The following is a 22,940-nucleotide window of genomic DNA, read 5'->3' on the forward strand; positions in this document are numbered from 1 at the left end:
AGGTGATGGCAAATCAGAGTTGTGTAAAACTCCAAAAATAAAACAGGCTAAAATTTGGAAATGTAGTGTTTTTTTATTTACAAAAAATGGAGAAAAGAGTATAGAAATATAACTTGACTTGCCTATATTGTTGTGAATAACAGATGAGGCGGATGGCCTGATTGGTCATCAAGGACTTCAGCACCAGTAGTGTCGCCAACTGCTTTATAAATAGATCTGTTAATTCACTAGAACACTTTACTATACTGTGGTTTCCCCCTCACTCCAGACTCTTTAAGAATACTTAAAGCAGAACTCCAGTTAAAATGTTTATTTTCCCATGCAGTGGGGCTGTGCCCGCAGTGTTGGTTTAACTGCTTGTTTGTCCAGGGGCTCAAGGTAAAGCTACAGTTACACTGTTTTCTGATCTTCCGGAAAGCCGCGCTCCCCTGCGTCCTGTGGTGGACTGATCCTGCCGTCCTCGCGTCCGCAGCTGGTCTGTGCGCGTGATGACGTCAGGAACAACCTGTTCACTACTGCTAGCATGTGGGGGCAGAGCGGCAGGGACCAGTCTTGCACTCCACAGATTAGGTAAGTAAATCTCCACTTTCCGAACCCCTAGACATAAACGAGCATTTAACCCATTGTGACGGGAGTGACTTTTGGGGGTGGGGGGACCTCTGTATCATCTCCCCAAATCATTATGTTTAACCCACCCTGTGCCTGTTTAAGGGGTACAGGGTGTGTATGTGAATGCCTGAGTCTTGTGTATAGCCACATGGCTGTCTATTGTCTGTTTGCCATGTGCTACCCCCCATTGTGCTGTGTCTTCCTGTCCAGCCAACTATTATGGGATGTACTGTTTGTGTATTGGTGTGGGGGTTGGTCAATGTCCTTTACCATGTGTTTCATCCCATTGTTCTGTGTCTTGGTGGGATGGGGAGGGGTGATGATGTGTTTCCCCGCCCTCTGTATATATCCTGTGTTTTGTGTTAAAATAAAAAGAGTTGTTGGCTTTCTGTTTTAAGAGCTGGGTGCTGTCTTTTTCCTGAGGGATTTTAAGGGTGTGGTTCGTGGATGGTGTTCGGACAGGGGAAGCTGCGGTTCAACGGAATATACCCAAGTGCGGTCGGGTACCGGTTCCGTTACACCCATGCAGTATGGACACAGCCCCACTGCATGGGAAATTAACATTTTTGCCTGAAGCTTTTCTTTAAATTCAGTTATTCTGAAAATGTATTTTTTTATATTTGTTTTGTTATAATGATATGCTCAAAAGCTGTATCAAATAGATAACCATACATCTCTCAAGTAAAGTGAGTGCATAGTCATACATCATCCATTGCTGTATTTATTGACAAGAGTAATTTATTAATACCTTATTTAGTATCTTATGTAAGTCTAGAAGCCCATTTATTATATTTTTTGAAAGAACAAGGCTAGCTGTTAAATTTCATGTCATAATTCAAGAAGAGCATAATGCTTTTTAATACAATACCATTGTAAATGATTTACAGATCCAGAATGATCTGGATGGATCACCCACAAACAACCTAAGCAGTCATCAAGGTTACAGTAAAGATCAAGGGGGCTCTGCTTACAACTTTCATTCATCAAGGCTGTGCACTGCATACTAGCACATTATAACAGACTTACCTGCAAACGGAGCCCTCCAGCACAGCTCTGTAATTGATCTCCTGGTGCTTCCATCTTCCCTGGTAGGCCTTTCAGGTTTCAGATCTCTTGCCGGTCTTCGCCACAGCACACAGAGCGGGCCATAAATTTGATCTGAGCTGCGCATGAGTGGCTCAGATCACATTACCCACTGACATGCAAGGGGGTCATTTATGACAGAAGAGACCACTAGGGTCTCTTCTGTTATAAAAACCAATCCTGTCAGTGGATTTTAAATACCAAGACTTTACTACCACTTTAAGGGTGTTGTGATTTACCATTTTCTCCTGCGTTCACAAGATGCAATAAAATATTTAATTTCATTATAGAATGTGAAGAAAGTGTAACCAAAGTTGATACGTCTGTTATCACAACACCACCTAGAGTATTTCAAGTAAGTAAATTACCAATACTGATTTGATAGAGGTATTTCATGAAGCCTATAGGACCAATTCACACCTCTATTTTTAATGCAAATCATTAGACAGCTTAATCAGTTCTTGGCTGGCTATCTGGTAAGTGTGCTGGGTAATGCATTTAGTTTTGTTTCCAGTTCACATTTTTGCATTACAGTAATGCAGCTCAGTGTGTTGCAGTGTTCAATTTGAATAGTGGGCAATGCGCCCATACAGCAGCATACCACAACATGCATACTATGCCTTACATTGCAGTGTACTGCATTAAAATAAGTATTAGGTATGATTGTGGGGCCATTGGTGTGCATTTTTAATCCTTCAATAATGACCTGGGTAATTCAAACTAAGCATACAGGGAACATAAATTGCCTTCAGTGTCAAAACAACCAGTAAATCTAAGAAATAGGCTAGTACCATTACATAGAAATCTTAGCCTGTTTTGTAAAAAGTCATGACTTTTTCATCCTCAGCCCAGCTTCTTTAGGACACCAGTCTTTGGCCATCTTGATTGGCTGGTTTTAGATGATGTCACTTCTGCACATGTGCAGTCTTCATTCCATCCCATAACACAAGCACTGTGTAAACTAAAGGACTGTGCATGTATAGCTCATTGTACATTCTACAGAAGACTGTGAGCAAACAGGTAGGGTTTTTTCATTTATTGCAATAAAGAGCCTGCCTGCTCAGTTTTTTTTTTTTTAAGACTTTAGTTCTGCTTTAACTATTCAGCAAAGGGTTAAGCACAACAGGCAGCTTGTGCCTGCTTTGTTCAGCTGGCTCCTGGCTGTAAAGTGAAAGTTATCTGCAGCTGTATAGCCACCAATCACTTTTATAGTGCAGGCAGCAGGGTCTCCCAGGCTTTCCTGCTTTTAGCCCAAGACCACATCAGTGGGCTTCAGTATGGCAGGTGAGAGCAGACCAAAGAACATCTGGTGTTCAATCTCTTCTGGCCAGAATGAAATCAGAAGCAACAATAATTTTGTCAATTCCAGTTTCTGAGTTGTCATTCTCTGGCTGATATAATCGGGAAAGCATTTAAGGAGCAGAAATCTACACTGGAGGGCAGGGGAGACAATGGGGTCTTTTAAAGCCCCATTATCTCCTGAAAGAGTACCTGTCACCTGCTATCACATTGGGGTTTGTTATCCCCTTGTGCCAATGATTCAGAACAATTTAATAATCCCAATGGGAAAGTATTATAATACAGTTATATTCAATGGAGACAACACAAAATTACAATAACGAATAGAAATGACACAATGACAACAATAAAATGACCAATAACAGCAATATTACCATATGAAACTAAATAATACCATTTGCTAATAAACCATACTATCCTATTAAAATACTACAGAGAATAAACAACACAAATTGAACAATAACAGAAAATCAAACTACCAAAATTAAAATATTACAAAACTTTCTCTTGCATTGCCGAAAAATCTTAGTTAACCTAATACCAACATAATATAAAAACTACATAAAAATCTGGATCATAGACCAGATTAAATCCTCACATCCAGCACTCACAGAGAAGAATTTTACACTCACCCGGCCACTTTATTAGGTACACTTTGCTAGTGCCAAAACAAATATCCCCCACACCATTACACCAACACCACCAGCCTGAACCATTGATACAAGGTAGGATGGATCCATGTTTTCATGTTGTTTTTTGCCAAATTCTGACCCTACCATCTGAATGTCGCAGTAACCAGTCTTCCCATTGACCTCTGATATCAACAAGGCATTTTCTTCCACATAACTGCTGCTCACTGGATATTTTCTCTTTTGCGGACCATTTTTTGTAAACTCTAGATATGGTCGTGTGTGAAAATCCCAGTAGATCAGCAGTTTTTGAAATACTTAGAGCAGCCTGTCTGGCACCAACAACCATGCCACGTTCAAAGTCACTTAAATCCCCTTTCTTGCCCATTTTGACGCTCGGTGTGAACTTTCTTCCCCAGCAGGCCACTGTATACTGGAGAGCCCTCGCCACTACAGACTCATAAAACATCTTCTGCATCATTCGGCAGATGTTAAAAGACCTCATTCTCAAAAAATAGAGGCAGCTCTGGCCCTTACTATAGAGCACTTCTGTGATCTTGCTCCAGTCCAGCATATGTGCACCCCCAGATACTTGTAATTTTCAACTACAACCACATCCATTCCTCGGATGGAGAAACCGGTCTCCGGTGCCTTCCTTCTGAAATACACAACCAGCTTTGTCACAGTTAGGTACAGATGATTATCCTCACACCATGTGGCAAAGTTCTCCACCACAGTCCTATAGCCCTAGACCACAAACTGTATGGCTGCTAGCTTCTTGCACAGGAGATCCAGCCTGTTAGTATTAAAAGCAGTGGAGAAGTATAAAAACATAACCCTCACAGTGCTCGCCAGCTTATCAAGGTGTGCATACATGTGATTTAGCATGAAAATCATAGCATCCTCAACTCTGTCCCAGCTGGTAAACAAACCACAAAGGATCTAAATATTTACTAACCATGGGCTGTACCTGATGAAACAAGTCTCTTCAAAGTCTTCATGATGTGGAAGGTCAAGGTCTGGAATCATTTGAGCTGTAAGGACATGGTATCTTCAGCACAGGAACAAGGCAAGGCTTATTCCACAACATAGGGACTTTTCATAGACTCAGGCTAAAGAACTGTTGAAGAACACCCCGACCTGGTCTGCACATGCCCTGATCACCCTAGGACTAACGCCATCAGGGCCTGCTGATTTTCCTGCCTTAAGTCTTCTGACTCTCTACTCACCTGTTCAGCTTTAAAAGACATACAGTGGGGATCGAACGTTTGGGCACCCCAGCTAAAAATTTGTATTAATGTGCATAAAGAAGCCAAGGAAAGATGGAAAAATCTCCAAAAGGCATCAAATTACAGATTAGACATTCTTATAATATGTCAACAAAATTTAGATTTTATTTCCATCATTTACATTTTTAAAATAACAGAAAACAAAAAAATGGCGTCTGCAAACGTTTGGGCACCCTGCAGAATTTATAGCATGCACTGCCCCCTTTGCAAAGCTGAGACCTGCCAGTGTCATGGATTGTTCTCAATCATCGTCTGGGAAGACCAGGTGATGTCAGTCTCAAAGGTTTTAAATGCCCAGACTCATCTGACCTTGCCCCAACAATCAGCACCATGGGTTCTTCTAAGCAGTTGTCTAGAAAACTGAAACTGAAAATAGCTGACGCTCACAAAGCTGGAGAAGGCTATAAGAAGATAGCAAAGCGTTTTCAGATGTCAATATCCTCTGTTCGGAATGTAATTAAGAAATGGCAGTCATCAGGAACAGTGGAAGTTAAAGCAAGATCTGGAAGACCAAGAAAAATATCGGACAGAACAGCTCGCAGGATTGTGAGAAAAACAATTCAAAACCCACGTTTGACTGCACGATCCCTCCAGAAAGATCTGGCAGACACTGGAGTTGTGGTACACTATTCCACTAAAAAGAGATACTTGTACAAATATGGTCTTCATGAAGAGTCATCAGAAGAAAACCTCTTCTACGTCCTCACCACAAAAATCATTGTTTGAACTTTGCAAATGAACATATAGACAAGCCTGATGCATTTTGGAAACAAGTTCTGTGGACCGATGAGGTTAAAATTGAACTTTTTGGCCGGAATGAGCAAAGGTACGTTTGGAGAAGAAGGGGCACAGAATTTAATGAAAAGAACCTCTGTCCAACTGTTAAGCATGGGGTTGGATCAATCATGCTTTGGGGTTGTGTTGCAGCCAGTGGCACAGGGAACATCTCACGAGTAGAAGGAAAAATGGATTCAATAAAATTTCAGCAAATTTTGGATGGTAACTTGATGCCATCTGTGAAAAAGCTGAAGTTAAAGAGAGGATGGCTTCTACAAATGGATAATGATTGAATAATGAACACACCTCGAAATCCACGGGGGGTTACATCAAGAGGCGTAAACTGAAGGTTTTGCCATGGCTTTCACAATCTCCTGACCTCAACATAATTGAAAATCTATGGATAGACCTTAAAAGAGCAGTGCGTGACAGACAGCCCAGAAATCTCAAAGAACTGGAAGACTTTTGTAAGGAAGAATGGGCAAAGATACCTCAAACAAGAATTGAAAGACTCTTGGCTGGCTACAAAAAGCATTTACAAGTTGTGATACTTGCCAAAGGGGGCAGTACAAGATATTAACTCTGCAGGGTGCCCAAACTTTTGCAGATGCCATTTTTTTGTTTTCTGTTATTTTGAAAGTGTAAATGATGGAAATAAAATCTAACTTTTGTTGACATATTATAAGAATGTCTAATCTGTAATTTGATGCCTTTTGGAGATTTTTCCATCTTTCCTTGGCTTCTTTATGCACATTAATACAAATTTTTAGCTGGGGTGCCCAAACTTTCGATCCCCACTGTAGATGTAATTTCCTGAGGCAAATAAAATAAATGAATAAATAAGCAAAAAAACAATATTTAATGTATTGAAAAAAATAACTGTAACTCACTGCCCTGCATACACCTGCAAATGCAATTATGTGCCCGTGTATCTAAAACCGGGGTCACGCCACACATGTGAGGTATCATTGGGACAGCCTGTGCGAGAGCAATAATAGTGGCAGAGCTCACAGTTAACTCTAAACTGATAAGCTGTAAAGGCTTTTAACGTTTTCACTATCCCTCTAACATAAACACAAGAGCTATTGCTTTTCTTGAGTGGCCTGGCCACTCACATGAAGGAAGAATGGGAACATTGTACGGGTGTTCTATTACTGTGAGGCTAAGCTTTGTCATGTAAAATACTGTAGAACTGCACTGTTTGTAAACAAAACGTGTCCATAACAGAATCCATTTAGAATTCTTTATAGTCTGCAGCCCCTTTATGTTAAATATATTTTATTTTTTATTTATTTTTGGAGTGGAGTGTTTCAAAATATACAAAACATTTTCATACTATAGCAAAATAGTTGTAGCCCTTTTCAACAATTACATTATACAGTGTCCCAGCGTGTGGCAAATCTGAGTAGGTCTCCATTATAAAATAAAAAAAAAATAGCTCTGAGTAGATCTGCATTGTACACACATTATTGTCAATCAGAATGCTCTCTATTCAACAGAAAAAAATGAAATGGCTGTAGTAGCATTTGAAAAAACTACATTACAGTTATATATTTACATTTTCAGGAAAGTCTGACATCACCTGCTCGTGAACGGTAAGATTTGTGGGTTTCTTTTATTAAGTTAAAAAATTATTCATTTTTTTCTTTTTAGCCAAATAAATATGAAACATTGCATATTAATGTTTCATATCAGCCAAATTCAGCAGCTAGCTGGTGGAGTTATAGAGTCTGCTGACTCTACACATGATGTATAGTGCCTTGAAAAAGTATTCATACCCCTTGAAACTTTCCACATTTTGTCATGTTACAACCAAAAACATAAATGTATTTTATTGGGATTTTATGTGATAGACCAACACAAAATGGCACATAATTGTGAAGTGGAAGGAAAATGAGAAATGGTTTTTAACATCTTTTACAAATAAATATCTGAAAAGTGTGGTGTGTATTTGTATTCAGCCCCCCTGAGTCAATACTTTGTAGAACCACAATTCGGTACAATTGCAGCTGCAAGTCTTTTTGGGGATGTCTCTACCAGCTTTGCACATCTAGAGAGGGTCATGTTTGCTCATTCTTCTTTGCAAAATAGCTCAAGCTCTGTCAGATTGGATAGAGAACATCTGTGAACAGCAATTTTCAAGTCTTGCCACAGATTCTTAATTGGATTTAGGTCTGGACTTTGACTGGGCCATTCTAACACATGAATATGATTTGATCTAAACCATTCCATTATAGCTGTATGTTTAGGGTTGTTGTCCTGCTGGAAGGTATACCTCTGCCCCATCTCAAGTCTTTTGCAGACTCAGGTTTTCTTATAAAATTGCCCTGTATTTGGCTCCATCCATCATCCCATCAACTCTGAGCAGCTTCCCTGTCCCTTCTGAAGAAAGGCATCCCCACAACATGATGCTGCCACCATTATGTTTCACGGTGGGGTGATGGGTGATGTGCAGTGTTAGTTTTTCACCACACATAGCATTTTGCTATTAGGCCAAAAAGTAAAATTTTGGTCTCATCTGACCAGAGCACCTTCTTCCACATGTTTGCTGTGTCCCCCCACCCCCCCCCCCCATGGCTTCTCACAAACTGCAAACAGGACTTTTTATGGCTTTCTTTCAACAATAGCTTTCTTCTTGACACTCTTCCATAAAGGCCTGATTTGTGGAGTGCATGACTAATAGTTGTCCTGTGGACAGATTCTCCCACCTGAGCTGTGGATCTCTGCAGCTCCTCCAGAGTTACCATGGGCCTGCTTCTCTGATTAATGCTCCCCTTGCTTGGCCTGTCAGTTTAGGTGGACGACCATGTCTTGATAGGTTTGCAGTTGTGCCATACTCTTTCCATTTTCAGATGATGGACTGAACAGTGAGACAGTGAGAGAACATTGAGATGTTCAAAGCTTGGGATATTTTTTTATAACCTAACCCTGCTTTAAACCTCTCCCAACTTTATCTCTGACCTGTCTGGGTTCCTTGGCCTTCATGATAATGTTTGTTCACTAATGTTCTCTAACAAACCTCTGAGGGCTTCACAGAACAACTATATTTGTACTGAGATAAAATTACACACAGGTGTACTCTGTTTACTAATTAGGTGACTTCTGAAGGCAATTGCTTCCACTAGATTTTAGTTAGGGGTATCAGAGTAAAGGGGGCTGAACACAGATGCATTTTTGTTTTAATTTTTAAAACCATTTATCATTTACTTTTCACTTCACAATTATGTGCCACTTTGTGTTGGTCTATCACATAAAATCCCAATAACATAAATTTACATTTTTGGTTGTAACATGACAAAATGTGGAAAATGTCAAGGAGTATGAATACTTTTTCAAGGCACTGTATGGGTGATGGAGTTGCTCCTCTGTACACTGCATCGTCATTCCATGAATGTGTAGCAAAATTGACAGCAGAAATAGAAACAAATGTTCTTCTTTTTAATTTATAAACATTTAAAAAAATATAAACAAAGAGGTTGCAGTGTCACATAATACATAGGGTTGCATGTGATGTGCAAGCCTATTGATGCTACAGCATGGTTATAAAAAATATTTGTAATAATAATTGTACAGTACAGAACACAGGATCTCTAGTCATAGGAAGCAGCCTTCAGGTGATTGGACACTGGCAAAAAAGCTGCATGGACATCCTGATTATAACACCTCCCACTCGCAGCTTTTTTGCTAGTGTCCTTAGGTAATGGAAGTTCTTTCTCCTGACTGAAGTTATTCCCCTTTTTTGACTGGGGTTTTGTTCTGCAGGATTCTTATTTCAAGTTGTAGCTACTCCATAGTCCCTTGACTTTCATGTGCAAATTTCAGGACCAGTTAACACCTCAGCTAAGCCTAGGGGAACTGTAACCGAATCCTACCTGGAAGAAGATGCTCAGCCTGTATTATCCCTTCAGGCACTTGTTCATGTGTCAGCACTTATCTTGCCACAACATGCATTGCTATTAGTTAGCTGCAGGGTGCTGTACAGGTCCAGAGCCAAGGACCATCACTGGGTGGAGCCCTGTCTCTGAAGACTCCTTTTGGGGTTTGCCCATTCAGGTGGCCAAAGCAGAATGGAGGTTTGTCCAGTTAATCCCGCTCCACTACTGAAGAGCTCTGCTACAGTAAATGGGGCTCAACCCTTTTAAAACTTGCCCCCAGTGTGCTGACTCTGATCCCCATGGACCTTGTGAAGTGCATGCTGCAACACTTTTATTCAAATTTGACACCATTATGGGCCTCTATCTGTTGCAAATCTGTTGCATTGGGGCTGCTAGTGCAACTGTGTGGCTATGGACTCCTGGGTATACTGTGCATGCATACACCATTTTGGCATGTGTGCATAAAGTGCACCGCTAAGGAGTTGTATTGAATTCAACATATAATAAAACAACGAATACGTGTATAAAAATTAGTGCAAAAAAAGAATATCAACATATAAACAAAGTGTAATGACAAATTAATATAGTCCATACCAGGGGCGGACTGACCATTTGGAAACTTGGGCACTGCCCGAGGGCCCGGGGTCAGTAAGGGGCCCCATGAGATGCCCCTGGTACCTTTTTCATAGGCTTTTTTGGGTTTGGGCAAGGACACAGGGGCCCCATGATCCCCTATTGCCCGGGGGCCCCATGAGTTGTCAGTCCCACCCTGGTCCATACAGTGTAAAACTGTGTATCAGTGACACTACAAGACACAACAGAGAAGTGTCCAATTCCACACAGTGCTTGGGGGTCCAGTGAATACTCCACCACCACTATGCACTCACCAGAATGCTACTGGCATAATGGCAATAATCGATGATCAATCAAATTCACTATCCAGAATCCTTAGGACAAAGGACTTCCTTAGACATGCAGGCAGGAGGGTGTGCTTAGTTGAGAAAACCCCTCTTCCCCTCCTGAAGACTCCCGGCATGTATGGCATCATTTGCCTGGGCATGGAAACTTGGAAGTAATTTAATAGGAGTCTGGGGTGCAGGCTTTCACTCAGCATGTCCCAGTCTGGTGGAGGAACCCTTCAAGAGTTTCTTGCACAGCAAAACACCACACAGTTTTATATCTTATTGAGTTTTGAAACTCAAAGTACAGCCAGGGACTCAAAGCAAAGCAGTTTGAAAACTTGATCTCCCTGAAGTCTCTATAGGTCATTTGCCAGAATCCAGTCACCTGCAGGTAGCTTCATATAACACAAAGGATCCAGTATCCTGTACTGTACTCCAAGAAAAGGGTTTTAAAAGTAACTCAAAAATCCTGTTTTACAGTATGTATGTTTACTGTGTGGTCCGCTAACTGCTTAAAGTGAAATTCCCTTAAATAAAGGTGATGCTTTCATTTTCAATTTCCTAAATATTGTTTCTTATGATTTTAATATGTACTTTTTGATCCTGCTAGTTGAGTCGGCAAGGCCACAGTCCCACTTCTGAAATTGCAGCATTGTCAGCCCTTGGAGCTGTGGTTACCCATTAAGCACAGTGGTGATGTCATCACATCACTGCTTCCCCCATAACATGGGCATTGTTGACCAAGTCATAGCCCCATGGGCTTACAGAATTTCTGCTCCTCTATGCCACAGAGAGGTGATCTGGGAGCATCATTAGATCCTGCCCACTGCCTCAAAGAAAAGAACAGCTTGGGAGCTAGTTAGCTGTTAGTCATTTGACCTAGAATAATAAAAGAAAATAAAGAAATTAGAATGGCTTTTATGAAGTTATCATAGTTTACTGAAGAGTGCTAATAATAAACATTTCTGCTATTTTCCTTGTCAAAGACTTGCCTTAACCTTAAGGTCCAATTAACACATATGGCATCTAATAGATGATTTTTTTTTTTGTTCAGCCACTGGATTGAATGAAAAAATATACTTGAATCCCCCCTTAACACATTTGAGGTGGATAGGGGAATCCTCCTGCTGTGCGTTTGTATTCTGACAGCGAGGAGACTTCCCAGTTGTCACAATTCACTGATCGTCACTCCCGGCTATAGTGTCAAAAATCTGACAGGGCAGTTGTATAGAAGTCTTTCAACTGCTGTGGAACCACACCCTGTCCATACATGGATCAAAGTTCAGCTGCTCCCTGCTGAACCGGCCAAATTTCGATTCATGTATGACTGGCTTATCACAAGAATGGCTGACATCACTTGCCTGATTAAAGTGTCATGCGTGGTTTTGAAACATTGCACTTGTTCCTTTGTGATGTAATAATTCTTCAGTAAAAGCTTTGGATGCAAATTGGTGATCTGTGGTGTGCTGGCAATAATGTGCACTTATCTTAGATGTCTCCAGCTGGCAGTTATTTGTAAGCCATTCCAGGAATGATTGCGTTGGGAATATTGACAATATCTTGTATCACAAGAATTTTACGTTTCAAAAGAATTTTACATTTTAGAACAGTAATTATATATGTATTCTAACTGCATGTTTAGCGATTTGCCTGAAAGTTTATTGTAAGCAAAAACATTGCCCTACCCTCATGGTCATCCTTATTTCTGTTAACTACAGTATATCAAGCAGCAGCACAGATTCCAGCAGTTCTTGGACCCCAGAAATATTACGCTCCGTCTCTCTCAGTAAGTATGGTATATTTTGTGTTTTTGTGGAAGACATAGATTTTGTGCTTTGCTAGTTATTAGAAGTTCCCATGGTAATAAACAATGTGCATTTACCATAAAGGAAATTTGTAGGGGCTATTTTACCTTGCTGGTGTTATGAATATTTGTGATATAGTGCACAGATCTTGTTGTTCTTGGGGGATTATAGCACAAAACAATCTCTTAGAAACTATAAAGACCGCATTGTCCAACCATGGCAGCATTACACAGACCTATGGAAGTAAGCTAAATATAATTCTTTCAATTGTGTGCATTTATAGAACACAGACGTGTTGTGTAGGTTGGTGTACATCAGTCCTAGCCTTCCAAAGAGTTTATATTGTGATGCATCATCCACAGTTATACAGATACATATATAAATACTAGTACAGATTTAGGATATACCAATGTCATAGTAGTGTGGTACTGGTTGCAAATTAAAAGTTGATGATTTTGCTGCTTTGTCTAATTACATTTGCCACAAAGGTGGAGTTTCATAGTAGTTGCTTTTGGCCCATAAGTATAGTAGACATATAAGCGGGCAAAATATAAGAAGGTTAAACTTCAGTTTTAACGTTTTTTCTGAATAATTAACTGCTTTAACTGGTGTCTGTTCATGCCTGCTCGGAGTTCAGTTCTTTAAATAAAAATACGTTTTTATAGGTGGTTTTCCAGAAAAAAATAAGAAGCACAAACAGAATGGAAATAATCCAGAGGTATGAGCTTTTGCGTATTGCACTCTTTTAACCTTTTATAGTTCTTATTAAATTTAGGCCAAAATGTAATCTGCTACAGTTGTGTTCAAAATAATAGCAGTGTGTTGAAAAAAGTGAATAAAGCTCAAAATCCTTCTAATAGCTTTTATTTCCATACACACAAATGCATTGGGAACACGACACATTCTATTCCAAATCAAAACATGAAGAAAAATATATCAAATTTGTGTTGTTCCTCTAAAAAAAAAATTGAAGAAAAGTGAATATTAGACTGTTCAAAAAAATAGCAGTGTTTGTATTCTTCTTTACAAACTCAAACATTCACTATATAAACTGAAAAATGTTTGAAGATTTTTCTTTCCTTTGAATCACTTAATGAATATTTAGTTGTATAAGCACTGTTTCTGAGAACTGCTATACATCTGTGTTGCATGGAGTCAACCAACATCTGGCACCTGTGAACAGGTATTCCAGCCCAGGATGATTGGACTACATTCCACAGTTCTTCTCTATTTCTTGGTTTTGCCTCAGAAACTGCATTTTTGATGTCACCCCGCAAGTTTTCTATTGGATTAAGATCCGGGGATTGGGCTGGCCACTCCATAACGTCAATCTTGTTGGTCTGGAACCAAGATGTTGCACATTTACTGGTGTGTTTGGGGTCGTTCTCTTGTTGGAACACCCATTTCAAGGGCATTTCTTCTTCAGCATAAGGCAGCATGACCTCTTCAAGTATTCTGATGTATTCAAACTGATCCATGATCCCTGGTATGCGATAAATAGGCCCAACACCGTAGTATGAGAAACATCCCCATATCATGATGCTTGCGCAACCATGCTTCACTGTCTTCACAGTGTACTGTGGCTTGAATTCAGTGTTTGGGGGTCGTCTGACAAACTGTCTCCGGCCACTAGACCCAAAAAGAACAATCTTACTTTCATCAGTCCACAAAATGTTGCGCCATTTCTCTTTAGGCCAGTCAATGTGCTCTTTGACAAATTGTAACCTCTTCAGCATATGTCTTTTTTCAACAGTGGGACTTTGCGGGGGCTTCTTGCAGATAGCTTGGCTTCACATAGGCGTCTTCTAATTGTGACAGTACTCACAGGTAACTTTAGACCTTCTTTGATCTTCCTGGAGCTGATTGTTGGCTGAGACTTGCCATTTTGACTTTTCTTCTATCCATTTGAATGGTAGTTTTTCGCTTTCTTCCACGTCTTTCAGGTTTTGGTTGCCATTTTAAAGCATTTGCGATCATTTTAGCTGAGCAGCCTATCATTTTCTGCACTTCTTTATATGTTTTCCCCTCTAAAATCAACTTTTTAATCAAGGTACGCTGTTCTTCTGAACAATGTCTGGAACGACCCATTTTCCTCAGAATTTCAGAGAGAAATGCACTGTAACCAGCATGTACAACATTTGCTGCCTTCCTTCCTTAAATAAGGGCAATAATTGCCACCTGTTTTTCAAAGAATTAGTGATTCAATTACACAGAATCAGCATTATGCATGTCATGACTGTTGAGTCTGTTGGATTTCTATTACTCTACTACACCTGCTAGTAAATTATTTGCCATGTAGAAATATCATTTCTACCAAAAACAGTGACTGATCAGGTTAGTGATGTCTGACTGCTATTAATTTGAACACAACTGTACAAGTCTTTGGTTTAAAAAAAAAAAAAAAAAAAGTCTCCATAAGTGTTTATTGATTGGCTTGTGTCAAAGCTATAGCATGTACAAAAAATACTGTATACTGAATAAATATATATATATATATATATATTTTTTTTTTTTTTTTAATGATTTATACTAGTAATGGCAGTGATCAGCGACTTATAGTGGGACTGTAATGGTTTGGCAGGCATTCTGATACTGACAGTGACATCACCAGTGACACTAATGCAGTGATCAGTGATAATTGTATACACTGTCACTGTACTATTGACACTGGCTGGGAAGGGGTTAACATCTAGGGGCAAGCAAAGGGTTAACTGTGTGCCTAACAATGTGTGTTGTGTGTAATATGTGCTGCTTTTACTAAGATGTGGATGTTTTTTCTACCTCTGTACTGTGATTCACTAAGCTAATTAGTGGGTCCTGGCCATAAATCATTGGCCGGGACTTGCTGACCGACTTGTGCTGTACCGAATGACAGCACAGATGGGGCAGCGGACGCTCACACATGCCCCCTACCCAGAAACGCTGGATTACATATATGTACATGATCCAGCACAGAGCGGCCAACACCACCAGTAAATATACAGTGGGCGGTCTACAACTGATTGATCCTTATGCTGCTAGCATTAGTAAATGGAGGGGGGGTTTTCTCAGCTAAGCGCATCCTCCTGCCTGCACGCCTAAGCTAAGGGCAGATGGATTCCAGAAAATAAATGCTACTTGAATCACCTGCTCTTATGCAACATGGCCATGGTGCGTCTCTCATGTCTCCATCTTGCACTCACTTGGAGCAGCTCAGGAGATCAGATCTGAGAGAGACATTGAGAAAAATGCTGTCACTTGTAAACACATGCCGGACTTCTGTGTTTACAAGTAATAGTGGTGAGCAGAGTGCCTGAGCCAGAGGTGCTGGAGCTGAGTTCCACTAGTCCCATCTGAAAAAAAAAGCCCTGCTCATTATAACCAAGGATTTGTAGTCTGTAGAGCAGGCCGTGAAACCACTTGCCAAATGCGCTATAGCCGAATGACGGCTACAGCGCGGTTGTCCATTTCTGGGAGGGCGTCATATGACGTCTTCCCAGAACACACCCTCCTGTGTGCCCCCAGCTGTGTCTCACGGACACAGCTGATCACGTGATGTGGTAAAAGGCCAATCACAGCGGCCTTTTACCACGTGATCAGCTGTGTCCAATGACTCAGCAGATCACTGGGTAAATGCAGTTGCCGGTTATCGGCTGCACTTTCCTCACGCTGTCACAGAGTGAGGAAAGTACTGCCGATAACCAGCAATTGTAAGAAAACAGATCGGACCTGATAATCCGTGCCCTGACGAGCAGTGCCAGTCACCTGTGCCACCTACCTGTGCCCATCAGTGCCACCCACAAGTGCCAAGCAATGCCACCCACCTGTGCCCATCAGTGCCTAGCAGTGCCACCCACCTGTGCCCAACAGTTCCTAGCAGTGCCACCCACGTGTGCCCAGCACTGCCACCCACCAGTGTCCAGCAGTGTCCCCCCATCAATGCCACCAGTCAGTACCACCCATCAGTGCCGCCTCTGACTGCCCATCCTTGTTGCATATCAGTGCAGCACCATCAGTGCTGCCTATCAGTGCCCATCTGTGCTGCCTATCCATGCCACCTATCAGTGCCCATCAGTGCTGCCTACCAGTCCCATCAGTGGTGCTTATCAGTGCAGCCTCATCAATGCACATCAGTGAAGGAGAAAAATGACCTGTTTGGAAAATTTTATAATAGAAGCAAAGAAAAACTTTTTTTTTTATCTTTGTTTGTTTATAGCTCAAAATACCACCAAAAGAAAGCTATATTTGTGTGAAAAAAAATTATAAAAATGTCATATGGGTACAATGTTGCACGACTGCGCAATTGTCATTCAAAGTGCGACAGCGCTGAAAGCTGGAAATTGGCCTGGGCAGGATAAGTGCTGGTAGGCAAGTGGTTAAGGTACAAGAGAGCTCTGTCTGCACTTCTTTCAGCCCTAAGGCTCCTTTCAAATGGAACATAGTCTGCTTCAATCAGCAGGGGATCATTGAGCAGATCCTTTCCTGAATCAGAGCAGGACAGGACTGATATCAATCTTGTGACATCCATGCCCATTCAGTTTCCTTGTGGTGAACACAGGAGGACTCATGACAGTTCTGTGAGCAACTCCACTGTCCATTTACTGTCCATCAGGCTACCTCCTATCTGTTATGTTTAGGTCCACAAAAACAGAAAATGACGCAGTCCATTTTTGGTTTTTGCCAGACCTGGACGGACCCAGAAGTAGCTGGGTGTAAACGGGCACAAGTCTGTTTACATTCACCTGTCCATAGGACTGCATGGAGCTTAGGATCAGGTCTGCCTGAAAAGCTGAGAGGTGGACTTGATTGGGATGCCCGAATGAAAGGGCCCTAGCTCATTCAGCCCACAGCTTGAATTTATCACAAAACTTTACAAACCATAGAACTCACAGAATAGTGGATACAAATGTATTGTAACCTACAGCTCCGGGTTTTTCAAAAATATCTTCGACTCACTCTGTTCAATATAGTATGGTATACAGACCGTTCCCGAAAAATAATGTCACTGCACAGGCACAGTTAAAAAAAGGAATGGGCTCAACGGTCAGGTATGAAGTGTGTCTTTTTAAAACTTAACTGTAAATAATATTCTGATCTAATATTCTAAATAATATATCTTTCTTTGTAATGACAGCTGGAAACTGCTCTGTTCACTATGCCACCTGAGGAAAGGAAAGCCTATTCTCAATTGTACGATGAAGTTGGGGGTAAGCTCAGAAAAACATGATATCATTGACTGTTTATACTAAAATCTTTAAAAAGAAGAGTAAAAAGCAATGCACAAACATTATATAGTCTGCAAACTGAGTCATTATTAAAAAAAAAGTCCACAAAAGTCATTCACATTTTTAAGTTGTAAGTGAACTATTCACGTGTAAATAATATCAAACCCAAAACATGTACTACCACCATATGGACCACAACTCACCATAGACACATGACCTGGAAAAGACCACCCACTATTTTTCCACCACAATCCCAAATCTTTCCTTTTGAAGGTTAGTGTATAACCTCACGGTTTCTTTCCAGCAGTATCATTCACAACTCAGGGTAGAGAGAAAAAACTTCTCATAGTGCAGACATGTTTGTTAAAATCAACATACAAGATTAACATGAATCCAATCTCATACTCCAAAAAGCAAACTGCATTTAGGCTCTGGCATACAATAAATCATCGTCCCACACTCATTCTCCTGATTAGTCTCCAACCCAGAGTTCTTGATGTGCTTTAAAGCATTTCCAAACTCTAACTGCAAAAAACAAGGAATAGAGGGCGCACCAGTCTAGTGCATTACCTCAGCGATAATTTTATTTATGTAGAAAAGCAGATGTATACACACATTCAACATCAGAATAATTGCACATCAATTCATAGTGTACTTAAACAGCCTGATCCCCTAGTGCGACAAGACTATCCAAAAGCATGACATGTTTTGAAGGGAGAGCCCCTCTTCCTCAGAGCCAATTTGGGATACAGCGCAACAGACACACATATAAAGACCGAAAGGATCACATGATAACAATGTCAGCTCCTCCCCACTGTGGGTGTGTGACTTGCAGATGTAAATAAATAAATACATTGATGTATGTTCAACCACAGAATGTGTAAACTTAATATTACGCATTAATAAATGAATAAATAAATATAAAAATAAGAATACTCATTATGTCACTAATCCATACCAAATGTAGGTAACAAATTAATGAATTATATGACACCATAAATAAGATATACTGTCTAAATATATACAAACAAATGTGTATATGCATGGTGACACTGCCACTGAATTGGGGTGAAAAAATGTGTCTAAAATGGAGGATAATGCGGTGGAATGCATGTCAATTGTAAACAGGAAGTTCGTCGCGACTGTGCATTCCAGTGCTTTGCTAGCACTTGAAGGTAAATTTTGATGACTCTCATATGCAGCAGAGTGGCAGTACTAGTGCCGCTCTATCTTTTGGTGAACTGGTGAGCACCAGCGGCCTAGTACATCCTGGTCTTTCACATACCAGCACTGCAGTATCACTTGGTGACGTGGCGAGTTCCATGAATGCAGTACAAGCTGGTGCAGTGGTGAGCACAAGTATTGTCCCGCAACCACCAAGAATTCGCACACAGGCCCATAGAGCTCCTAGTATCCTTCTGGATGTGCTTGCAAATCCTGATTGGCAGCCTACAAATTCTGCAGCACCCCTTCTTCCCCCATTCACTGCCCAACTCGGAATTCAGGTGGAAATAGCAAATTTAACAACTCCCCTTGATTTTTTGGAGCTGTTTTTCACGGAAGATCAGTATGCATTGATTGTGGATCAAAGCATTTATATGCACAACAATTTATCGTCACCAACCCAAATTCAAACCTTGCCAGACCATTCGCATGGAAACCCATTACGGTTTCCGAATTAAAATTTTTCGGGGGGCTAACCCTCAACATGGGCATTACTAAAACAAAATTAATTGTGGTTTTATTGGTTCACAGACCTGATTCATCATATGCCGTGTTCTCTGCTGCCATGGCCAGGCATAGATATGAGAGTATAATGTGTTTTATGCATTTCAATGACAACACACTCTGTTGTCCTCGGGGTGACCCTGAATTTGACTGGCTCCACAAAATTTGGCCCTTCGTAAATCACTTTAACCAAAAATGTGCAGATGTCTATACTCCCCAGCAAAACATCTGCGTTGATAAGTCCCTCATTAATTTTTTTGGCCACCTTGCATTCAAACAATTTCTCCCCAGCAAGCGTGCCAGATATGGGGTCAAGATGGGGAGCAGTGGCAAGATAGTTTGGGACTTGATGTCATCCTTTTTCCATATGGGGTACCACTTATACCACGTAGACAATTTTTTTTAAGCATGCCACTATTTAGACATTTGTACAATCTTGGTATTGGCGCATGTGGCACTGTGCGACTTAATCGCCACAGTTTCCCCCAAGGGCTTGTAAATACCTGTCTTAGAAAAGGGGGAAAATGCCTGTTTGAGAAATGAACAATTGCTCGCAGTAAAGTGAAGGACAAATGGGATATTTTTGTCCTGTCTTCCATTCATGCAGACACAACCATCCAAATTCAAACCTTGACAGACCATCCCCATGGAAACCCATTACGGTTTCCGAATCAGACCGGCTCCACAAAACTTGGCCCCTCGTAAATCACCTTAACTAAAAATGTGCAGGTATCTATACTCCCCAGCAAAAAATCTGTATTGATAAGTCCCGCATTAATTTTTCTGGCCGCCTTGCATTCGAACAATTTCTCCCCAGCAAGCATGCCAGATATGGGGTCAAGATGTATAAGACCTGAGAGGGCAACAGGCTATACATATAAGTTTCGGATTTACGAGGGAAAAGATAGGGTGGAGCCCCCCAGGTGCCCAGACTACATGGGGAGCAGTGGCAAGATAGTTTTGGACTTGGTGTCATTCTTTTTTCATATGGGGTACCTTATACGTGGACAATTTTTATTCAATCTTGCCACTATTTAGACATTTGTACAATCTTGGAATTGGCGCATATGGCACCGTGCGACCTAATGTGTGCCCACCATTAGAAGTGGGTGGATGCAGGGCAGTATGTTCTAATGGTGGGCACACCACACACTTTTTCTGGCAGAGATTTCTTTTTTTCCATTCAGGCCACAGGCTGCATAAAAAAAAAGAACATAGCATATATACTCAACAAAGACCAGCGACGTACTGGTACATCACTGGACTTTGAATAGATGATGCCTACATCAGCTTTCATATAAAAGCAATCCTAGTGGCAAATTAGTTGCAGGATTGCTTTTACAAGCAACAGATAAGGATGCCCTAGCAAAAAATACAGAAAAAGTGTCAGAGAAGGCTTGGTCTTCAGATGGTTAGAAGAGTGAATGATGTCTGGCATAAACTTCTAATGCTGGGCATAAAACGCCCCACCCCCCAAAACGACCCCTTTTTGGACTCCCCAAACTATTTGCTGAGAGGCATGTTGAGTCAATAGAAGACTTTATTTTTTTTAGCACATGTTTTTCGAAAATGACAAAAAAAATTATTTTTTTTATTGTGTGGAATTACTCCCCAAAATACATTCTGCTACTTCTCCCAAGTGGGTACCACATGTGAGATACTTTTTTGTAGTCTAGCCAAGTACAGGACCCCAAAATCCAATAAGCACCTTCAGGCTTTTAAAGGGCTTTATTTCTTCATTACACTTCCTGACTACCTATCACAGTTTCGGAGGCCCTGATATGCCAGGATAGCAGGAATCCCCCCCCCCCCCCAAATGACCCCTTTTTAGAAAGTAGACACCCCAAGGAATTTGATAACCATGGTGAGTATTTTTCAGATCTCCTTTGTTGCCAAAAAGTTTTGGAAAATGAAGAAAAATAACAAAAAGATATGTTTTCTTTTCTTTTTTTATATTTCAAAACCTTGTGAGAAAAAATTAGATCTGCAAAATATTCACCATGCCTCTTCTTAAATTCCTTGGGGTGTCTACTTTCCAAAAAGGAGTCATTGGGGGGGGGGGGGTTGGCGCTAGCCTGGTATTTCAGGGCCTCCGAAACTGTGATAAGTAGTGAGGAAGTGAAATGAGGAAGTTAGTCAGGTCCATAAATATTGGGACATGGACACAATTCTAACATTTTTGGCTCTATACATCACCACAATGGATTTGAAATGAAACGAACAAGATGTGCTTTAACTGAAGACTGTCAGCTTTAATTTGAGGGTATTTACATCCAAATCAGGTGAACGGTGTAGGAATTACAACAGTTTGCATATGTGCCTCCCACTTTTTAAGGGACCAAAAGTAATGGGACAGAATAATAATCATAAATCAAACTTTCACTTTTTAATACTTGGTTGCAAATCCTTTGCAGTCAATGACAGCCTGAAGTCTGGAACGCATAGACATCACCAGACGTTGGGTTTCATCCCTGGTGATGCTCTGCCAGGCCTCTACTGCAACTGTCTTCAGTTCCTGCTTGTTCTTGGGACATTTTCCCTTCAGTTTTGTCTTCAGCAAGTGAAATGCATGCTCAATCGGATTCAGGTCAGGTGATTGACTTGGCCATTGCATAACATTCCACTTCTTTCCCTTAAAAAACTCTTTGGTTGCTTTTGCAGTCTGCTTTGGGTCATTGTCCATCTGCACTGTGAAGCGGCGTCCAATGAGTTGTGAAGCATTTGGCTGAATATGAGCAGATAATATTCCCGAAACACTTCAGAATTCATCCTGCTGCTTTTGTCAGCAGTCACATCATCAATAAATACAAGAGAACCAGTTCCATTGGCAGCCATACATGCCCATGCCATGACACTACCACCACCATGCTTCACTGATGAGGTGGTATGCTTAGGATCATGAGCAGTAACTTTCCTTTTCCATACTCTTCTCTTCGCATCACTCTGGTACAAGTTGATCTCGGTCTCATCTAACCATAGGATGTTGTTCCAGAACTGTGAAGGCTTTTTTAGATGTCGTTTGGCAAACTCTAATCTGGCCTTCCTGTTTTTGAGGCTCACCAATGGTTTACATCTTGTGGTGAACCCTCTGTATTCACTCTGGTGAAGTCTTCTCTTGATTGTTGACTTTGACACACATACACCTACCTCCTGGAGAGTGTTCCTGATCTGGCCAACTGTTGTGAAGGGTGTTTTCTTCACCAGGGAAAGAATTTTTCGGTTATCCACCACAGTTGTTTTCCGTGGTCTTCTGGGTCTTTTGGTGTTGCTGAGCTCCCCGGTGCGTTCCTTCTTTTTAAGAATGTTCCAAACAGTTGTTTTGGCCACGCCTAATGTTTTTTCTATCTCTCGGATGGGTTTGTTTTGTTTTTTCAGCCTAATGATGGCTTGCTTCACTGATAGTGACAGCTCTTTGGATCTCATCTTGAGAGTTGACAGCAACAGATTCCAAATGCAAACAGCACACTTGAAATTAACTCTGGACCTTTTATCTGCTCATTGTAATTGGGATAATGAGGGAATAACACACACCTGGCCATGGAACAGCTGAGAAGCCAATTGTCCCATTACTTTTGGTCCCTTAAAAAGTGGGAGGCACATATGCAAACTGTTGTAATTCCTACACCGTTCACCTGATTTGGATGTAAATACCCTCAAATTAAAGCGGACAGTCTGCAGTTAAAGCACATCTTGTTTGTTTCATTTCAAATCCATTGTGGTGGTGTATAGAGCCAAAAATG

General features: G+C 40.9%; 1 protein-coding gene across 1 annotated transcript in view; it reads left to right on the forward strand.

Moving 5' to 3' along the window:
• The window catches only part of LOC149444763 (uncharacterized), a 106,496-nt gene that overhangs the window by 45,652 nt on the left and 37,904 nt on the right, over positions 1-22,940 (forward strand). The window contains exons 8-12 of the mRNA XM_089654562.1: positions 1,983-2,047; positions 7,253-7,281; positions 12,182-12,249; positions 12,934-12,986; positions 17,382-17,454. Coding sequence (XP_089510688.1) covers positions 1,983-2,047; positions 7,253-7,281; positions 12,182-12,249; positions 12,934-12,986; positions 17,382-17,454 — 288 coding nt within the window. The remainder of the gene's footprint in view (positions 1-1,982; positions 2,048-7,252; positions 7,282-12,181; positions 12,250-12,933; positions 12,987-17,381; positions 17,455-22,940) is intronic.

The sequence above is a fragment of the Staurois parvus genome, unplaced genomic scaffold, assembly GCF_062004578.1.
Source record: "Staurois parvus isolate SC_StPar_1 unplaced genomic scaffold, SC_StPar_1.0 ptg000778l, whole genome shotgun sequence".
NCBI classification, from domain to species: Eukaryota; Metazoa; Chordata; class Amphibia; order Anura; family Ranidae; genus Staurois; species Staurois parvus.